The following is a 21757-nucleotide window of genomic DNA, read 5'->3' on the forward strand; positions in this document are numbered from 1 at the left end:
AAACAGGCAACAGTTTTAATCTCAGCTCTCAGTGGCAAAGGCAAAACCTCTTCCTTTTGCCATTGTAAGCTATCAGCATTGACATTACTCCAAACTCTGGCTTTGTTTCACTATCAAGAGCTGGAAATCTTGTTTGGTTAGAATGGATCTCTTAAGATATTAATTAGAGGCGATGCGGGTCATCACAATCTTCCATTCCTCCTTAGATTTGGATGCTAGATGCCTGAAGAATTGCAAATATTACATACTCCTGTTTAAAAAAGGGGAGAGGGATGAACCCAACAATTGCACATCAACCAGCCTGACAGTGATGTTGGGGAAACTGAGACAATAATGTAGGACAAAATTAATTAGCAAGGGAAAAATATGGGTTGATCAATAAACAACAAACATATTAGGCTTGTTAGCAAAATTGAAGCCCACAGGATAAAAGGGGGATAAATACAGAATTGGTCACGGGTTAGAAAACAGATTTGTGGTGAATGGCTGTTTTTCAAGCTTTAGGGAGGTATACAGTAGAGTTCCCCAAGATTCTGTACTTGGACCACTGTTTCTTTGATATACATTAATGATGTGGACTTGGGGGTGCAGGTGATACTTTTGAAATTTGCAGATGGCATGAAGTTTGAAAGTGTAGTAACAGTGAGGAAAATAGTAGTAGATTTCAAGAGGACATGGACAGGCTGGTGGAATGGGTGTCACATGAATTTCAATGCAGAAGAACATGAGGTGATATATTTTGATAGGAAGTCTGAGGAGAGACAATATATGTTAAATGATAATTTTAAAGGAGAGTGTGACCTGGGGTGCTTGTGCACAAATCTTTGAAGGTGGCAGGACACATTAACAACACTGTTAAACTTTATGGGATCCTGGGCTTTACAAATATAGGCGTATAGTACAAAAGGCAGGAAGTTATGCCAAACCTATGCAAAACCCTAGTGTGCCCTAGTATTCTGTCCAAATTCTGGGCACCACACTTTGAGGACATAAAGGCTTTGGAGAGGGTAGAGAAGGCATTTACTAGAATGGTTTCAGGGATGAGGGATTACAATTATATGCAGAAGCTGATGTTGTTCTCCTTACAGCAGAGTAGGCTATGGAGATTTGATAGAGGTGTTTCAAAACATCAAGGGTTTAGATGGAGTAAACAAAGAGAAACTGTTACCAATGACCAAAGGGTTGATAACCAGAGGGCACAGATTTAAGGTAATTGGAAAAGAATTAGAGGTAGCATGGGGTAAAACTTGTTTATGCAGCAAATGGTTAGAATTTGGAATGCACTAGTTGATACCTTCAAAAGGGAATTGGATAAATACTTGAAGGATAAAAAGTTCCAGGAAAATGAGTAAAGAGCACGGAAATGGGACTGGACTGTTCTTCAAATCAGCCAGCACAGACTTGATGGACCAAATGGTTTCCTCTGTGCTGCACTATTCTATGATTTTATGAAAGCTAGCACAGATTTCTTAAAGGCAAATGGTTCTTAACTAATTTGATTCTATTACTTCATCAAAGAACTCAGAGGGTTGTTGACAGTCGTGCAGTTGATGTTGTGTATATGGATTTTCAAAGGGCATTTGATAAAGTACCACGTAATAAACTTGTTAGCAAAAATGAAGCCTGGGCGATTAAAGGGGCAGTGGCTGCATGGACGCAAAATTGGTTAAGGAACAGAATGCAGAAAGCATTGTTTTTCAGACTGGAGAGGGGTAAAAAGTGTTGTTCCCCAAGGATCAGTATCAAACCATTGATATTTTTGACATGTATTAAGGACCTGGACTTGGCACAATTTCAAAGTTTGCAGATGATTCAAAATTTGGGAATGGTAAACAGTGAGGAGGATAGTAACAGACCAGCAGGATGCAGACTGGCAAAATGGGGAATCACATGGCAGATGAAATTTAACACACAGTAATGTGAAGTAATTCATTTTAGTAGGAAAAATAAGAAGCAATATAAACTAAATGGTACAATTTTAAACATGGTGCAGGAATAGGGACACCTGGAGGGAGTATGTACACAAATTTTTAAAGGTGACAGGACAAGTTGAGGAGGTTATTATGTCTTACAGGAATCTTGGCTTTAGAAATAAACGCAGAATACAAAAGCAAGAAAAGTATGAAAAAAATGTTATCAAATACTGGCTAGGTCCCAGCTGAAATATTGTGGTAAATTCTGTGCACCACACTTTAGGAAGGGCGTTAAGGCCTTAGAAAAGGTTCAGAGGAGATTTACTAGAATAGGACCAAGGATGCGAGGCTTCAGTTAAGTGGGGAGACTAGAGAAGCTGGAATATTTCTCCTTAGAGCAGAGAAGGTCAAGAGGAGATTTGATAGAGCTGTTCAAAATGAAGAAGGGCTTTGAGGAGTTAATAAGGAGAAACTTTTTCCACCGACAGAGAGGTTGAGAACCAGAGGACACAGATTTAAAGTAACTGGCAACAGGGCTAGAAGCAACATTAGGGAAAATCTATTTTATGCATGAGTTATGATGATCTGAAATGCACAGCATAAATTTAACTCTCTGCTGTGAAGGAACAGTTTTCACTTTTCACCTCACAGACAGTTGCCCACAGAAATCTTTTGAGCTCATCAGCAGGGATTTCCACCTATCTGGCATCTGTTTCAGTGAGGCATGCTCTGCAAGGCATCACTGGCATCTCTGACCAGGGCAAGCTCATAAACCAGACTGAAGTACCTTCAAGACATGTAGACTACAAACTAGGATGTTAAAACAAGGAAATATAGGTTATATTTAAACATGTACTAAAAGTGAAATAAATATTGGGAAATCCAAATGGGATTAAAGGGAGAGAAATGAAAGAGGATTTTTTAAAAATCTGCAACTTGAAAATTAATTTTTCAAGGAAGAGATTCTTCAGCAGTAACTATAACATATAATGTCATTAAAAACTCTCTTACTAATAAATGCAACAGCCCTAATTTTTCCAGCCATCTTTAGTGCATAACTATAAGCAAAATACTGCGGATGCTGGAAATCTGAAACAAAAACAAGAAATGCTGGAATCACTCAGCAGGTCTGGCAGCGTCTGTGGAAAGAGAAGCAGAGTTAACGTTTCGGGTCAGTGACCCTTCTTCGGAACTGACAAATATTAGAAAAGTCACAGATTATAAACAAGTGAGGTGGGGGTGGAGCAAGAGATAACAAAGGAGAAGGTGCAGATTGGACCAGGCCACATAGCTGACCAAAAGGTCACGGAGAAAAGGCAAACAATATGTTAATGGTGTGTTGAAAGACAAAGCATTAGTACAGATTAGGTGTGAATACACTGAATATTGAACAGCAGCAAGTCCAAACGTGAAGAAAAACAACCTGAAAAAAACAGTGGGTAAACAAACTGAACAAACTAAGATGAAATGAAATAAATGCAAAAAAAGATTGTAAAAAATGTAAAAAGGAATGTAAAAAAAGGAAGAAAAAATAGTCCTAGTTATGCCTGTCTTTTTGTGGGATATGTCGAGCATTCTTTGTTCCAGTCCTACTCAGGCCCCCTCCCCCAACTCTTTTTCCGGTACATTGATGACTGTATCGGTGCCGTTTCCTGCTCCCGCCCCGAACTAGAAAACTTTATCAACTTTGCTTCCAATTTCCACCCTTCTCTCACCTTTACATGGTCCATCTCTGACACTTCCCTTCCCTTCCTCGACTTCTCTGTCTCCATCTGGGGATAGGTTGTCTACCAATATCCATTATAAGCCCACTGACTCCCACAGCTACCTTGACTACACTTCTTCACACCCTACCTCCTGTAAGGACTCCATTCCATTCTCCCAGTTTCTCCGTCTCCGACGCATCTGCTCTGATGATGCTACCTTCCATGACGGTGCTTCTGATATGACCTCCTTTTTCCTCAACCGAGGATTTCCCCACCACTGTGGTTGACAGGGCCCTCAACCGTGTCCGACCCATTCCCCGCACCTCTACCCTCACCCCTTCTCCTCCCTCCCAGAACCGTGACAGGGTTTCCCTTGTCCTCACTTTTCATCCCACCAGCCTCCATATCCAAAGGATCATCCTCCGCCATTTTCGCCACCTCCAGCGTGATGCCACTACCAGTCGCATCTTCCCCTCCCTGCCCCTGTCAGCATTCCGAAGGGATCGTTCCCTCCGCGACACCCTGGTCCACTCCTCCTTTACCCCCACCACCTCGTCCCCGTCCCAGGGCACCTTCCCCTGCAATCGCAGGAGGTGTAATACCTGCCCATTTACCTCCTCTCTCCTCACTATCCCAGGCCCCAAACACTCCTTTCAGGTGAAGCAGCGATTTACTTGTACTTCTTTCAATGTAGTATACTGTATTCGCTGCTCACAGTGTGATCTCCTCTACATTGGGGAGACCAAGCGCAGACTGGGTGACCGCTTTGTGGAACATCTCCGCTCAGTCCGCAAGCAGGACCCTGAGCTTCCGGTTGCTTGCCATTTCAACACTCCCCCCTGCTCTCATGCTCACATCTCTGTCCTGGGATTGCTGCAGTGTTCCAGTGAACATCAACGCAAGCTCGAGGAACAGCATCTCATCTACCGATTAGGCACACTACAGCCTGCCGGACTGAACATTGAGTTCAATAATTTCAGAGCATGACAGCCCCCCATTTTACTTTCATTTTTAGTTATTTTTTCTTCCTTTTTTTACATTCCTTTTTACATTTTTTACAATCTTTTTTTGCATTTATTTCATTTCATCTTAGTTTGTTCAGTTTGCTTACCCACTGTTTTTTTCAGGTTGTTTTTCTTCAGGTTTGGACTTGCTGCTGTTCAATATTCAGTGTATTCACACCTAATCTGTACGAATGCTTTGTCTTTCAACACACCATTAACATATTGTTTGCCTTTTCTCCGTGACCTTTTGGTCAGCTATGTGGCCTGGTCCAATCTGCACCTTCTCCTTTGTTATCTCTTGCCCCACCCCCACCTCACTTGTTTATAATCTGTGACCTTTCTAATATTTGTCAGTTCCGAAGAAGGGTCACTGACCCGAAACGTTAACTCTGCTTCTCTTTCCACAGATGCTGCCAGACCTGCTGAGTGATTCCAGCATTTCTTGTTTTTGTTTAGTGCATAACTAGTGGGTAAGTACCCGAAGGTCACGTCATTCGTGATTTCAGTACTCAGTTTATCAGCAAGGACTGCAACAGCGCACTCTATAAAGGAGCAGAGTATCTCTAACAGCAACCTTCAGATTTTCACATTTAACTGCAGGTGCCAGAGGTGCTGTCAAATTTACTGTGTCATAACATTGAACACCAATAGCCTCACCATTAATATCACAGCAAATTCAGGGCCAATAACATTCATAAAGGAATTGGATTATTATTTGAAGCGGAAAAATTTGTAGAGTTACGGGAAAAGAGCACAGGAGCGGAACTAAAGGAATAACTCTTTCAAATAGCCAGCACAAAAATGATGGGCTGAATAACCTCCTTCTGTGCTATATAATTTCATGATTCTATGAGGAGTGAGAGAGAGAAAAAGAGAGAGAGAGCGAGAGAAAGAGAAAGAGAAAAAGAAAAAGAGGAAGACTGATACACACAGAAGGTATTTCAATTTTTGAGATCTTGGAAAAGAACGTGCAATGAGTTCTTATGACAATACAGTCAAGATATAGTGAGGAGGAGAATAAATCTGAGGGCAATTTTAGAGAGATAGACAGGTTTATATAGTATTAATTAAATGGAAGGGGGCAGGAAAGTTTGATATGCAAAGAGGTTGATTAGAGACTAAAGGCAAGAGTGGGATTATCTGTCAGACAGCTACGTTTTTGACTATCTTGTCGAAGAGTGAAAGTGAGGTTATTAACACCTCCCCAAACATGACAAGATGATTGATTTAAGATAGCTGTAATTATCACAATATTAAAAGTGCACAAAGTAACAAACATCAGGTTAATTTACAAAAAAAGTTCAAAAATTTACTTTCAAATCGAAGTTGCAAAATTACAAAGAGAACTGAAAAAATTACATTATTTTATAGCACAGAAAAATAGCAAATACAGTGAAACAGTAAACACAACGACTTCCTTGTGCAGATAATTTCTGCAAAGGTAAAGAAATAAGCATATTTCAGACTAAGACCTTATGAGAAAGTTCACTGGACACAGAATGGTGTTGCAAGGCAGCAAATCTAAGGAACTATGTCCCCAGTTGATACTTTTTCTCCTCTCTTGCTCCTTCTTCAATGGATAAAATTTTATTTCTAAGTGGAGTTGAACAAATAAGGAAGAATGCTATTGGTCCATTTATTCAAATAAATCCACAGCAAGGAGGCATCATCTTAAAATTAGAGCTTGGCCATTCAGGAGTGAAATCAGGAGTCATTTCTTCACAAAAAGGGTAGTGGATTCTGGAACTTCCCCCCCCCCCCCCCCCCCTCCCCCTCTCTGTAAAGGTTGTGGATGCTGGATCTATCAAAATTGATAGATTTCTGTTGAGTAAGGGTATCAAAGGATTATGGAGCAAAGGCAGATAAATGCAGTTGAGATACAGATCAGCCATGATCAAACTGATTGACTGACCAGGCTCAAGAGGCTGAATGGCCTACTCTTGTTTCTACGTTCCAATGCACTGCTTTTGTTTTTGTCGTGATATTATTTACAGGAGGGAGAAACATGGAGATGACTTCAAACTTTGAATACTGTGTTCAATCTTGGTGCCTGCACATGGTGGGAGATATGCAGATTCGGAAAGCTACCAAAATAGCAACCAAACTGACCAAGTAGGGTTTTTAGTTATCAAGATATGCTCCAGGAAATGGGGCTAATTTTGTTCAGAAAAGTACAGGATTAGAGGAGATATTATTGAGCTTTTTAAACTGAAGGGATTAGATTCTGTCTCATTGGATAGGTTATTTCAAATGGATACTGATGGAACGATTAGGGAACATGAATATAATGTCAGAAAAAGTTGTTAGTCATTAGAAAATATTTCTTCTCAGTGAAAAGTTTGCATACTTGTTTTAAAAAAAGCAACAGCCTCATATGTTGGGGTGGCACAGTGGTTAGCACCGCAGCCTCACAGCTCCAGTGACCCGGGTTCGATTCTGGGTACTGCCTGTACGGAGTTTGCAAGTTCTCCCTGTGACCGCGTGAGTTTCCTCCGGGTGCTCCGGTTTCCTCCCACAGCCAAAGACTTGCAGGTTGATAGGTAAATTGGCCATTGTAAATTGCCCCTAGTGTAGGTCGGTGGTGGGGATGTGGTAGGAATATGGGATTAATGTAGGATTAGTATAAATGGGTGGTTGATGGTCGGCACAGACTCGGTGGGCCGAAGGGCCTGTTTCAGTGCTGTATCAATAAATGAAATATGGCAACTAATGCTAAAAGCATCACTGTCCAAATAAAGGGGAGGAGATTGGGGGAAAAAATGGAAAACATTTTCCAGCCTAAAATGCAACAATATATAGAAAGATAGCAAAGCACAAGGCTTTGCAGACCATCTGCTGCTCCCAAAAACTAATGCCCCTTATTAACCTACAACCTTACATATTGTGTCATTCTCCCCGAAATGTTTCCATGCTCCCTGCCTTCGCAGGCAGTCTGCTCTACATGTTCACCGTATTCTGCACAATGTAGTTAAATTTAAACTGTCAGTGCATTTTTCTTCTTCTAAATTTCAGCCTGTGCTTATGACTGTTTGTGATAAACTTAAGCATTTCAAGTACAATTTATCTATTAGCTTAAGAGTCTTCAATGCTCGGATATCATCTCCGGTGAGCTTTTTTGTCTTGTGTATAGATGTGGTATACCATAGTCTTGTACACACTTACTACCACCTCCTGGGATTTGCGCAGTATCCATCTGACGATAAATTCATTTAGCATTGGTTTCACTGAGCTAGTCAACAACAGATCCTTCTCCCATGTCATGTTCTGTAGCCTCTAGCCATTTAACTTTTCATTCGCACTTCTTATTTCCCTTTCCTAGCCTCATATCTTACATTTGTCCATAGTAAGTGCCATCTTCTATCCATAAGTCCATCTCCTTAGTCGATCCAGTATTGACACCCCACCACACTACTTGACGTCTTATGCAAATATAAACAGCTTTGTTTCAGTCTCCAGTTGCAAACTTCGTACAGAGAGTACAGCAACAATGGCCTTTGCAAAGATTCCTATGACACCCTGCTGATGATCCTTTGCCATTTCTCACAAAGGAATCTTAACTAAAACAGCCTGAAGCAATTTGTGGTCTCTTCCCTAATCAGTGGTAGGGCAGATTTGAACATCACTTTTCACCAACAAGTCTAACTATACCATTACTGTCTACTGATTAGCAGTCAGCTTCTACTTTTCATAGATGTCTGACAAATATGAAGGTTTAGTTGGTCATCACAAGCACGTTAGAACTAAAGGTCTTCCAAACCAATGTAAATAGCTTCAAAAGACCTCTTACTAGTAAGAGTGGTATAAGATTTTTAGATGAACCATATACTTACATCAGGATATTCTTTAACAGGCACATAAAGCTTCTCTTGTAACTGTACAATAGGCCCCACACCATCTGGTAATTCTGCACTTCTCTTCTCTGTGCTGCCATTTAATGTGTCATTGTACATATCTTTCCGCACTCTGCTGATCTCTGCAGAATAAAAGAGAATTTCAGACAAAATGTACAAAGCATCCATCTTAAAGATAGAAGAAAAATTGTAATTTCTCAGTAAAAAATAAGCAACTTAAAAGTATTTATATAATTTCCAGAAAGGTCTTCACAGTGGCCTAATCCACTGTGTGGACAAAAGAAGAATTATGACAAGTTTTTTTTAAACTAAGTAAACTGAAATCTTCAAGAAAAAATATTTTAAAGTATTGCATGTGCTAAAATATTGCTTCAACACTATTTCCGAAGTTTGGCCATGAAAACAAGATTCCCAGCCTTACTGCTACTAATAAAGAACTAAACAGTGAGTGGTGCTGGCAGTTGAGGCCCATCATAGAATGTCATCTTTCCTACCCAAGTTACCATCTGGACCACCATCTTTAAAAAAAAAAAGCCTCAAAAGGGTTTTTCCAGCTAAAAACTCCAGACAACAACCTTAATCTGATGTAAAGAAATCTTTTATCTTTCTAAATAATTCAGGTTTAAAAGAAAGACATGCATTTATATAGTAACCTCACCTCTCAGAAACATCTCAACGCACTTCACTTCACTATGCAACACCAAGCCCTGAAGTACCCCATTCAGTACTCTCACCTCCACATAAACTTAATATGTACTCATTTATTTATCCTTCAGCCAATTACTTAACCATTCACCAAATGTATTCAGAATCCCCATAGCCTTTCCTATGGACCTTTGTCAAATGTCTTTTGGAAGTCTATGTTACAGAGCTTTCCAAAATCCATTTGGGATGCCCCTACCTCAAAGAAGTCAAAGAGGGTGGTCCGGCAGAATCTTCCCTTTCAGAATCCAGGGTATTTTTTTTTTTAACTAGGTTATTGTTGCACAGCTCATTTTCAATTGTTCTTTCTTCTCTGGCCTCCTTGTCTCGAGAGACAATGGGTAAGCGCCTGGAGGGCAGTGGTTTGTGAAGCAGTGCCTGGAGTGGCTATAAAGGCCAATTCTAGAGTGACAGACTCTTCCATAGGTGCTGCAGATAAAATTGGTTGTCGGGGCTGTTACACAGTTGGCTCTCCCCTTGCCCTTCTGTCTTTTTTCCTGCCAACTGCTAAGTCTCTTCGACTCGCCACACTTTAGCCCCGCCTTTATGGCTGCCCACCAGCTCTGGCAATCACTGGCAACTGACTCCCACGACTTGTCACAGGACTTCATGTCGCGTTTGCAGACGTCTTTAAAGTGGAGACATGGACGGCCGGTAGGTCTGATTCCAGTGACGAGCTCGCTGTACAATTTGTCCTTGGGGATCATGCCATCTTCCATGCAGCTCACATGGCCAAGCCATCTCAAGTGCCGCTGGCTCAGTAGGGTGTATATGCTGGGGATGTTGGCCGCCTCGAAGACTTCTGTGTTGGAGATGCGGTCCTGCCACCTGTTGCCAAGGATTCTCCGGAGGCAGTGAAGATGGAATGAATTGAAACGTCGTTCTTGGCTGACATACGTTGTCCAGGCCTCACTGCCGTAGAGCAAGGTACTGAGGACACAGGCTTGATACACTCGGACTTTTGTGTTCCGTGTCAGTGCGCCATTTTCCCACACTCTCTTGGCGAGCAGTGGAAGCCTTTCCCATGCGCTTTTGATTTCTGCATCGACAGACAGGTTACTGGTGATAGCTGAGCCTAGGTACGTGAACTCTTGAACCACTTGCAGAGCGTGGTCGCCGATATTGATGGATGGAGCATTTCTGACGTCCTGTCCCATGATGTTCGTTTTCTTGAGGCTGATGGTTAGGCCAAATTCATTGCAGGCATCCGCAATCCTGTCGATGAGTCTCTGCAGACACTCTTCAGTGTGAGATCTTAATGCAGAATCATCAGCAAAGAGGAGTCCCCTGATGAGGACTTTCTGTACTTTGGTCTTCGCTCTTAGACGGGCAAGGTTGAACAACCTGCCACCTGATCTTGCGTGGAGGAAAATTCCTTCTTCTGACGACTTGAACGCATGTGAGAGCAGCAGGGAGAAGAAAATCCCAAAAAGTGTGGGTGCGAGAACACAGCCCTGTTTCACACCACTCAGGATAGGAAAGGGGTCTGATGATGCACCGTTATGCTGAATTGTGCCTTTCATATTGTCAATGAACGAGGTGATGCTTAGTAGCTTTAGTGGACATTCGATCTTTGCTAGTAGTCTGAAGAGACCACGTCTGCTGACGAGGTCAAAGGCTTTGGTGAGATCAATGAAAACAAAATAGAGGGGCATCTGTTGCTCGCGGCATTTCTCCTGTAGCTGGTGAAGGGAGAACAGCATGTCAATGGTGGATCTCTTTGCTCAAAAGCCACACTATACCTCAGGGTAGACACACTCAGCCAGCTTTTGGAGCCTGTTTAAAGCAACTCGAGCGAAAACTTTCCCCACTATGCTGAGCAGGGAGATTCCACAATAGTTGTTGCAGTCACCACGGTCACCCTTGTTCTGAGAGAGGGTGATGGTATTGGCATTGCGCATGTCCTGTGGTACTGCTCCTTCGTCCCAGCACAGGCAAAGTAGGTCGTAGAGTCCTGAAAGTATAGCAGGCTTGGCATTCTTGATTATTTCAGGGGTAATGCCGTCCTTCCCAGGGGATTTTCCGCTGGCTAGAGAATCAATGGCATCACTGAGTTCCGATTTTGTTGGCTATACGTCCAGCTCATCCATGACTGGCAGAGACTGGGCTGCATTGAAGGCGGTCTCAGTGGCAACATGTTCCCTGGAGTACAGTTCTAGGTAGTGCTCAACCCAGCGGTCCATTTGCTTGCATTGGTCAGTGATTGTGTCCCCTGATTTAGATTTGAGGGGGGCGATCTTCCTGATGGTTGGCCCAAAAGCTCTCTTAGTGCCATCATACATTCCTCTGATGTTTCCGGTGTCGGAGGCCAGCTGAATATGACTGCATAGGTGTTGCCAGTAGTCATTTGCACAGCGCCTGGCTGTTCTTTGTGCAGCATCTCTGGCTGCTTTAAGTGCTACGGATGTTAACTCGCTGGGGGCTTTCTTGTAGTTCAACAGTGCAATGCGCTTAGCGACGATGACAGGTTCCAGCTCTTAAAAGTGAGATTGAAACCTGTCTGCATTCTGTTTCACACGTTTGCCATTGGTGATCATTGCTGAGTCATAGATGGCGTCTCTGATGTGGGCCTACTTGGTCTCTGAATCCCCTGTCGGAGTGTTTTGAAGTGCTTTTTCAAGTGAATTTAGAAACTTATGTAACAGTTGTGGATAAGAAATTCTGCAAGTGTTGTTGCGCGGGCGGCCCTTCTGCTTGGAGTGATGTAGCTTTTTTGGTTTGAGTGTAACCTTGCTGCACACCAGGGAGTGGTCGGTATCACAGTCCGCACTGTGGAAGCTGCGTGTGATTTGAACGCTGTTTAAAGAGGCTCGCCTTGTGACGATGAGGTCCAGTTGGTGCCAACGATGTGATCTTGGGTGCCTCCAAGAAACCTGGTGACAGGGTTTAGTATGAAAGAACGAGTTGGTGATGCAGAGGTTGTGATAGGTACACAACTCAAGCAGTCTCTGTCCATTCTCATTCATCCTTCCAATGCAGGAGGACCATGAGTCATGGTCGGCCCCCACCCTGGCATTAAAGTCCCCCAGCAGGAACAGATGTTCGGTATTAGGGATGCTACTAATGATATTATGGAGTTTCTCTTCGAATTGGTCTTTAGCTTCAGGTGGGGAGCAGAGTGTTGGAGCATCGATGCTGAGTAGGTGTACTGGACCAGAGGCGGTGAGCAGTCGGATGGACTGTATGCATTCCGAGCCATTTGAAGGTGGCTCTATCATGCTGAGCAAAGAGTTTCTGATAGCGAAACCCACTCCATGCTGTCTTGAGTCTTCACGATCCCTACCCTGCCAGAAGAAGGTATAGTCTTGCTCTCTTAGAGATCCACTCGCAGGGAGGCCTGTCTCCTGAAGTGCTGCAATGTCCATATTGAGTCTACTGAGCTTGTTGTTAATGATGGTGGTCTTCCGAGAATCGTTGATTTGTGTAAGGTCTTCTGACAGGCCAGGATACATAGTTCTGACGTTCCAGCTTGCAAAACGAAGGGCTGGTACCTTCTTTCCTTTTTCTGTCGTCCTGTTTGATGCGGTGTTGCAGTCCACTTGTCAGGCAATGACCCTGAGCTCCAAGCACCCATTGAAGCTGGTGGACTGTGGTGGGACAGAACCTTGCTGACCGGGGGGCTGCCCGGTTTGAGGCGGGCGGTAGCTGTCTAGTGAGATGCGATGAACTCTCCCACCGACAAAGGCAACCCATGGTGCCCAATCTCTACGCCAACTGAGCTGGACTTATAACCTGTAACTGCTGCCTTCAGTGTTGTTTTGGTCACTGTGAGGCGACTATGGAGTGACCTCTCCATGGTGCATGCCTGGGCGGATGTATGGAGGTTGTGAGTTGCCCAAGCGTCAAAACCCCCCTCTCGGCCTTCCTGGTGGGGTCCAAAGGAGTGCAGAGCATGACGTTTGGCACTGGTATGGCTGCAGGAACTGCAGGAAACATGCCAAAGGTGACACATGACCACCTTCAGGGTTCCGCTCTGGATTTTCTGTTAGCCTTAGCCTTGGTCTCTCCCAAGACGCCCACAAGGCAATTTTCAAATGTACTACTGGTAATTTTACATAGAATGAAAGACAGATTAATAAGTTCATAGGTGTCTGAGTCTGTTTTATAATATTAGCCCAACAATAGCCGATTTCTAATCTATTGGTACCTCCCCAGCTTCCAGTGACTCCCCCAGTGCCTCACAAAGCTCCTCCTCAATTTCTTTCAGCACTCAGATAAATACCATCTTATTTTATTCTAATCAATCATTAATTTTATTTTGGCTAGCCCTGGGGAAGGTATGTTGTTGATCCCTTGTGAATACTGGAGGAAGTAAAGACTTCATTCAGAATATTAAGCACCCTGTGCTCATCTACAATTTCAATAGCATTAAGCATCTATTTTGGTCTTTGCCTCGCATTTACTGGGCTTCTGAATGTTCCTGCTGCTACTCACCTCATTATCAGAGATGATGAAGCCCAGATGCACAAATTTTGTATTCAATTCTCAGTAACACACAGTTTTCCCTACGATATACAAAAATATAGCTTTAGGTGACCACAAATTTTAGTGACCATGTGGCTACAGTAGTCAATTCATGATTTCCAAAAACTACTTTGTGATGGAATCCATGGTTTGCAGGACAAGTGGGAGAGTGTGTGCGAGCTGTTGTCTGAACAGATGACTTGTCGAATATTCTGTTAGGTGCACAGACCCTGGTTTAAAAGCTTGTTTTTTGATACAGATCCTAACTGAAAGGGAAACTGAAACTAAAACCTCAGGTTTCTGGGAAAACAAACTGGTTGGAACCAAATAAAAAAAAAAGACAGAGCCATCCAAGCTCAGATCACACAGGGGTGGAGTACAGGCAAGCTGAAGAGAGAGAAGGCTGGAACCAGGCAATAGGCAAATACAAGCTGCTGCAGCTGTTTCTGTTACTTAAGGTAATACTGGTGGATTCATGCCATCAAAACTGTTGTATGCTGAGTGAACTGTCCAGTAAATCCATGAGATTTATCTTTGTTGCATCTGATGTTAATGTGCAATTTGTAACATTTTTAGACTGCGATTTGTCTGTTAATTAAATTTTAATTTATGTTGATTTTGATTTGATTGTTAAAGTAGAAGTTATAAAAGTGAAATCTTGTCCATATGGTTTTGTTTATTGGGGTCATTTGGTAAATTCAGTTCTTTTGGTTTGTTGATCTCCACAGGGATAACAAAATGTATTGCAGGCTATACACACACACACACTGTTGGTACTGTTATTACAATTTAATTGCATTATAGAGTTTTGTCCCGGGCTTTCTATCATCCTACCCAAGATGATTATCTGCTAGCCTGATCATTAAGCATTGCAGTAAATTTCTAAGTGGAATAACAAAGGGCAACATACAAGGGCATATGCAAATCACTAACTCACCACACCAATTGAAATCATATACTGAAAAAAAACTTGCCCGACTTTTATTTAGAGATACAGCACTGAAACAGGCCCTTCGGCCCACCGAGTCTGTGCCGACCAAGAACCACCCATTTATACTAACCCTACAGTAATCCCACATTCCCTACCACCTACCTACACTAGGGGCAATTTACAATGGCCAATTTACCTATCACCTGCAAGTCTTTGGCGGTGGGAGTTTTAAACCTGTTAAAACTTAATCTTTAAACTTTAAACAGATCTTATGAATTACTGTCTTATGAATAAAGTGACAACTTAAAGACCAAAAGATTGGGAAAATCAGCTTTCTTCTGAACTGCTTAGCTGGTTACAGTGATCATTTCATACATCGCATCACATCCTTAACTTTCGGATAGCATAAACATACTTTAAATTTCAAACTTCAAAAACATATAGGCAAAGGCAGTGGGGTGGGATTTATCTTGCCTGTTTTGCAAAATGCCTGCATCAAGTTCAGCAACTCTTGTTAATTTTCATGACTTTTAAAAGCTCTCTTCTTTTCACACTGCAAGGGTGTTTCTCCAATTTGCATTGATTTGCAGTGTTGACTGTTCCAAACTTCTGTGGAGAGGGAGGAAGGGGTTGGCATTTGCCACTTGCCATTATTCTGCCCCCTGAGTGACACAGACTGGAACCACAAACTGACTGCTGTTGAAAAATTAAATCCATGGCAATGAAACTTATTCTCCAAAAAGCATGGGGTTTCTTCTACCAAGCAGGAACCAAGCTGCAGACTCCAGGCTGCTTTTTCCCCCTCCCTGCTGGTCGCTGCACTCTAACCTCTACTGATACAACTCTGTTAACTACTATGGACATACTGTTTTAGTTTTGGATTGTGGGAGATAAGTGTTTATCCAGACAGCAGAATCGTAAATCTAGTTCTTGAATTTACTGATGAAAGGTTCAACCTGAAATGTTAACTGTTTTTCTCTCAGGTGCTGCCTGATCTGCTGAGTGTTACCAGCATTTTCTGTTTTTATCTTGGATTTACTAAGCTGTCAGACCGCAACTGGGAGAAGAGCACCAGATTCAGTTTAAATGTTAGGAGATCTCTCACAGACATTCATCCCCAGAGTTCAAACTAAATCGACACCTGCATATTAACAGCAAAAGGGTGGGGAAGCAGAAATTCTGGCTTTTGCAAAGAGTCATCAGCCAGCCCATAGAAAAAAAAAATCAATAATAAAAACAACAGGACAACATTTTCCAGAAGGTCTGGAGACTATAATGTGTGCCTGCACATCAACTATGTCAACACTTTTTTGCAAGTTGCATGAGGGTTTGGTTAATACAGAGGTTGTGTTCTAAGATGATCAAGGTGCAGCTGAATGATTAAGTTCAGAGAACAAAACATAAGGATGTGAAGGGGTGAAGGGGTCAGGCTGTGTATTCTCAACTCAAAGGTTTTAAGGCTGGAGATCATCAGGTCCATGGAATAGGAACATCTTGGTACACAGGCACAGGAGTAAGCCATTCAGCGACCACTCCCCCCCACACCCCGAGCCTTTATTAATTAGATCATCGCTAATCCGTATTGTAACTTTACTCGCCTTAGTTCTGAAGCGCTTAATACCTTTTGCCCAACAAAAATGTAAAATATAAGATGGAAAAAAACAATGCATATTAATTCTGTGCAATAGCTGAGTGCTAATTTTTTAATATGACAACCACACGCATCTGCATCGAGCACAAACAGTATTCCAGCATTCTCTATGTTTTTAACAGGCTTCACCAAAATGTAGCACTGCAGACAGGTCCAAGGAATCCAATCACACTCAATCAGCAGTTGTTTTCAGCTCACACACACAGACTGAAAACAGCATTACAATAAATGCATTCAGAACTTTCGTATAGCTATCTATCTATAATGTTAACTCCAAGCTAAATTAAACAATGCAAACCCAATTTTATCTAAAAATAAACAACTTGCATTTATATAGCATCTTTAACATAATTAAATATCCCCAGGCACTTTACAAGTGTTATCAAACAAAGTTTGACATCAAGCCCCATAGAGATTTTGGTCCAGATGACCAAAAGCTTCAAAGAAGTAGGTTTTAAGGAGCATCTTAAAATGAGGAAAGAGAGGTAGAGAGGGGGGGGGGGGGCAGATTTAGGGAGGAATTTCCACCGCTTAGGGCCTTGGCAGCTGAAGCCACAGCTGTCAATGGTGGAGCAATTATAAAATTGGGAATGCTCAAGTACCCAGAATTTGGGAGGCATAATTAGCTGCAAGGCTGGAGGTGATCACAGAGATAAGAGGGACGATACCATGGAGGGGTTTGAACACAAGAGTGAGAATTTCAAAATTGTGGCGTTGCTTAACCGGGAGTTAATATAGGTCAGTGAGCACAGGGGCGATGGATGAGTGGGACCTGATGCGAGTTAGGACTCGGGCAGCAGACTTTTCAATGGCCTCACGTTTGTGGACAGTAGAACTAAGGAGGTAGTCAGGAGTGTATTAGAATATTTAGGTCTAGAAGTAACAAAGGCATGGATGAGGGCTTCAGCAGCAGATAAACTGAGGCAAGGGTAGAGTCAGGCAATATTACCAAGGTGGAAATACTGGTCTTAATAATAGTGCAGATATGTGGTAGGAAACTCATCGCGGGGTGAAATGTTAACACCAAGGTTCTGAATAAGCTGGTTCAGCCTCCGACAATTGCAAGGGAGAGGAATGGTATCTGTGGCAAGGGAATTAAATTTGCGTCGGGCTCAAAGACAATGGCTTCTGTCTTTGCAATCTTTAGATAGAGGAAATTTCTGATCATCCAATACTGAATGTCGGACAAGCAGTCTAACAGTTTAAAGGCAGTGGAGGAATGAAGAGGGAGAGATGAGGTAGAGCTGTTTAAATCATACTTACATTTTTTAAAGAGGGTATTGCATTATGGTGAGACAGGATTTAGGTTCACAGCAGGGATCTCCTACTGTACAGAAGCTAGGTGCTTCGATACAGAAGAGAGAGAATTTACTGGGTGCTGTTTAAACAATTCTCAACACGATGACTTTGGGGCAATATCAGTCAGATCGCCCACTAGTCACACCCCTTTGTGATATGCATGAGAAAAAGGGGAGAAAATAAGGAAAGGATCTCAAAAAAGTATTTTTGTAATACACACAGTTTATTCCACCTCCATGTTACCACATGGCATTATGATATTATTGCTATCACAGAGACATGGTTGAGGGAAGGGCAGGACTGGCAGCTCAATATTCCAGGGTATAAAATCTTCAGGCATGACAGGGGAGGGGGGTAAAAGAGGAGGTGGCATAGCACTGTTGATCAAGGAGTCAATTACTGCAGTAAGGAGGGATGATATCTTAGAAGGTTCCTCAAATGAGACCATATGGGTAGAACTAAAAAACAAAAAAGGGGCAATCATTTGGCTGGGAGTGTATTACAGGCCGCCAGTCAGGGAGAAATAGAGGAGCAGATATGTACGCAAATCTCAAAGGTGTAAAAATAATAGGGTATTAGTAGGGAATTTCAACTTCCCCAATATCAACTGGGATAGTCCGAGAGCAAAAGGCTTAAAGGGAACAGAATTCTTAAAATGCATACAGGAGAGCTTTTTGAGCCAGTATGTAGAAAGTCCTACGAGAGAAGGGACAGTACTGGACCTAATCCTAGGGAACGAAGCCGGACAAGTGGTATAAGTGTTAGTGGGGGAACATTTTGGGGATAGTGACCATAACTCTAAGATTTAAGGTAGTTATGGAAAAGGACAAAGATGGACCGAAAATAAAGGTACTGAATTGGGGGAAGGCCGATTTTAAGATGATAAAACAGGATTTGGCCAAAGTGGACTGGGAGCAGCTACTTGTAGGAAAGTCGACATCAGATCAGTGGGAGTCATTCAAAGAGGAAATAGTGAGAGTTCAGAGCCAACATGTACCTATTAAGATGAAGGGTAGGACTAACAAGTCCAGGGAACCCTAGAATTCAAGGGATATAGAGGATTGGATCAGTAAAAAAAAGGAGGCTTATGGCAGATTCAGAGTGCTGAAAACAGTGGAGGTACTAGAGGAGTATAGAAAGTGCAGGGGAGGACTTAAATAAAGTAATTAGGAGAGCGAAGAGGGGACATGAAAAAACACTGGTGGGCAAGATAAAGGAAAATCCCAAGGCGTTTTATTAGTATATTAAGGGCAAGAGGCGGCACAGTGGCGCAGTGGTTAGCACCGCAGCCTCACAGCTCCAGCGACCCGGGTTCAATTCTGGGTACTGCCTGTGTGGAGTTTGCAAGTTCTCCCTGTGTCTGCGTGGGTTTCCTCCGGGTACTCCGGTTTCCTCCCACATGCTAAAGACTTGCAGGTTGATAGGTAAATTGGCTATTAGCAATTGTCCCTAGTATAGGTAGGTGGTAGGGAAATATAGGGACAGGTGGGGATGTGGTAAGCATATGGAATTAGAGTAGGATTAGTATAAATGGGTGGTTGATGGTCGGCACAGACTCGGTGGGCCGAAGGGCCTGTTTCAGTGCTGTATCTCTCTAAACTCTAAATAACCAGGGAAAGAGTAGGGCCCATTAGGGACCAAAGTGGCAATCTGTGTGTGGAGCCAGAGGACATAGGTGAGGTTTTAAATGATTACTTTTCATCTGTGTTCACTATGGAGGAGGACGATGTAGGTGTAGAGATCAGGGAGGGGGATTGTGATCTACTTGAACATATTAGCATTGAAAGGGAGGAAGTATTAGCTGTTTTAGTGGGCTTAATAGTGGATAAATCCCCAGGCCCAGATGAGATGTATCCCAGACTGTTATGTGAGGCAAGGGAGGAGATAGCAGGGACTCTGACACAATTTTTCAAATCCTCTCTGGCCACAGGAGAGGTACCAGAGGACTGGAGGACAGCGAATGTGGTACCATTATTCAAGAAGGGTAGCAAGGACAAACCAGGTAATTACAGGCCGGTAAGTCCAACATCAGTGGTTGGGAAACTATTGGAAAAAATTCTGAGGGACAGGATTAATCTCCACTTGGAGAGGCAGGGAATAATCAGGGATAGTCAGCATGGCTTTGTCAAGGGACGATCGTGCCTGACTAACTTGATTGAATTTTTTGAGACGGTGACGAAATGTGTAGATGAGGGTAAAGCAGTTGATGTAGTCTATATGGACTTCAGTAAGGCTTTTGATAAGGTCCTGCATGGGAGATTGGTCAAGAAGGTAAGAGCCCATGAGATCCAGGGCAATTTGGCAAATTGGATCCAAAATTGGCTTCGTGGCAGGAGGCTGAGGTTGATGGTCGAGGGTTGTTTTTGCGAGTGGCCTGTGACCAGTGGTGTACCGCATGGATCAGTGCTGGGACCCTTGCTGTTTGTAGTGTACATTAATGATTTAGTCGTTAATATAGAATGTATGATCAGTAAGTTCGCGGATGACATCAAAATTGGTGGTGTCATAAACAGTGAGGAGGAAAGCATTAGATAACAGGACGATATAGATGGGCTGGTAAGATGGGCGGAGCTGTGGCAAATGGAATTTAATCCTGAGAAATGTGAAGTGATGCATTGTGGGAGGACTAACAAGGCAAGGGAATATACAATGGATGGTCGGACCCGAGGAAGTACAGAAGGTCAGAGGGACCTTGGTGTACTTGTCCATAGATCACTGAAGGCAGCAGCACAGGTGGATAAGGTGTTTAGGAAAGCGTATGGGATACATGCCTTTATTAGCTGAGGCATAGAATATAAGAGCAGGGAGGTTATGATGGAGCTGTATAAAACACTAGTTAGGCCACAGCTGGAGTACTGTGTACAGTTCTGGGCCCTATGCTACAGGAAGGATGTGATTGAACTGGAGAGGGTGCAGAGGAGATTCACTAGGATGTTGCCTGGGCGGGAGCATTTCAGCTATGAAGAGAGATTGAAAAGGCTGGGGTTGTTTTCCTTAGAGCAGAGAAGGCTGAGGGGAGATATGATTGAGGTATACAAAATTATGAGGGGCATTGATAGGTTGGATAGGAAGAAACTTTTTCCCTTAGTGGAGGTGTCAATAACCAGGGGGCATTGATTTAAGGTAAGGTGCAGGAGGTTTAGAGGGGATTTGAGGAAAGAAATTTTCACCCAGAGGGTGGTTGGAATCTGGAACGCACAGCCTGAAGAGGTGGTAGAGGCAGGAATCCTCACAGCATTTAAGAAGTATTTAGATGAGCACTTGAAATGCCGTAGCATACAAGGCTACAGGCCAGATGCTGGAAAGTGGGATGAGAATAGTTAGGTGCTTGATGGCCGGCACAGACACGATGGGCCGAAGGGCCTGTTTCTGTGCTGTATGACTCTATGACTCGAAGGCAGACTTTTGTAATTCACTCTTCTTGCTCCTGTGTAATATAAATATCTCTGTGCCCAACTGAACATCAACAATTAACACACATTACTGGCACTGAATTTCCTGCAATACTGTCTAATGCACTCAATGGCCAACTTGCAAAACATAAAAGTCCGTGCCTTGACAACATTTTTTTGTGGAAAATATAACCAGCAGAGTAATACTGCACAAAAAATTCTGAAGGAATATGAGGTCTGAGTACTCGGTGATTGGCAGCAGAATCAATATAGCAATTCCACTGCAACAATGTACAACACTAAGTCATTGATTCAGAAATTTCAAAAAAAAACCTTTCCCCAAGCCTCCTGTGGAGTTGCAGCGATATATGTTCACTCTATCCTTCCCAAACTATGGCTTACCAAGTTTCCAAGGCAGTATGTTAGCAAGCAAATTCACAGAATCACAGAATAATACAGTGCAGAAGAAGCCCTTTGGCCCATCGAGTCTGCACCAATACATTAAAGACACCTGACCTGTCTACCTAATCCCATTTGCCAGCACTTGGCCCATAGCCTTGAATGTTATGACGTGCCAAGTGCTCATCCAGGTACTTTCTAAAGGATGTGAGGCAACCTGCCTCTACCACCCTCCCAGGCAGGGCATTCCAGACAGTCACCACCCTCTGGGTAAAAACGTTCTTCCTCAAATCCCCCTTAAACCTCCCGCCCCTCACCTTAAACTTGTGACCCCTCGTAACTGACCCTCAACGAAGGGGAACAGCTGCTCCCTATCCACCCTGTCCATGCCCCTCATAATCTTGTACACCTAGATCAGGTCACCCCTCAGTCTTCTCTGCTCCAG

At 42.9% G+C, this 21757-nt stretch overlaps 1 protein-coding gene across 8 annotated transcripts in view; it reads right to left on the reverse strand.

Moving 5' to 3' along the window:
- Positions 1 to 21757, reverse strand: part of LOC137376310 (KH domain-containing RNA-binding protein QKI) — a 646128-nt gene that overhangs the window by 458999 nt on the left and 165372 nt on the right. For all 8 annotated transcript variants that reach the window (XM_068044601.1, XM_068044596.1, XM_068044603.1 and 5 more), the window contains exon 2: positions 8454 to 8596. In XM_068044601.1, coding sequence (XP_067900702.1) covers positions 8454 to 8596 — 143 coding nt within the window. The remainder of the gene's footprint in view (positions 1 to 8453; positions 8597 to 21757) is intronic.

Source organism: Heterodontus francisci, chromosome 13 (genome assembly GCF_036365525.1).
Source record: "Heterodontus francisci isolate sHetFra1 chromosome 13, sHetFra1.hap1, whole genome shotgun sequence".
In the NCBI taxonomy this organism is placed as follows: domain Eukaryota; kingdom Metazoa; phylum Chordata; class Chondrichthyes; order Heterodontiformes; family Heterodontidae; genus Heterodontus; species Heterodontus francisci.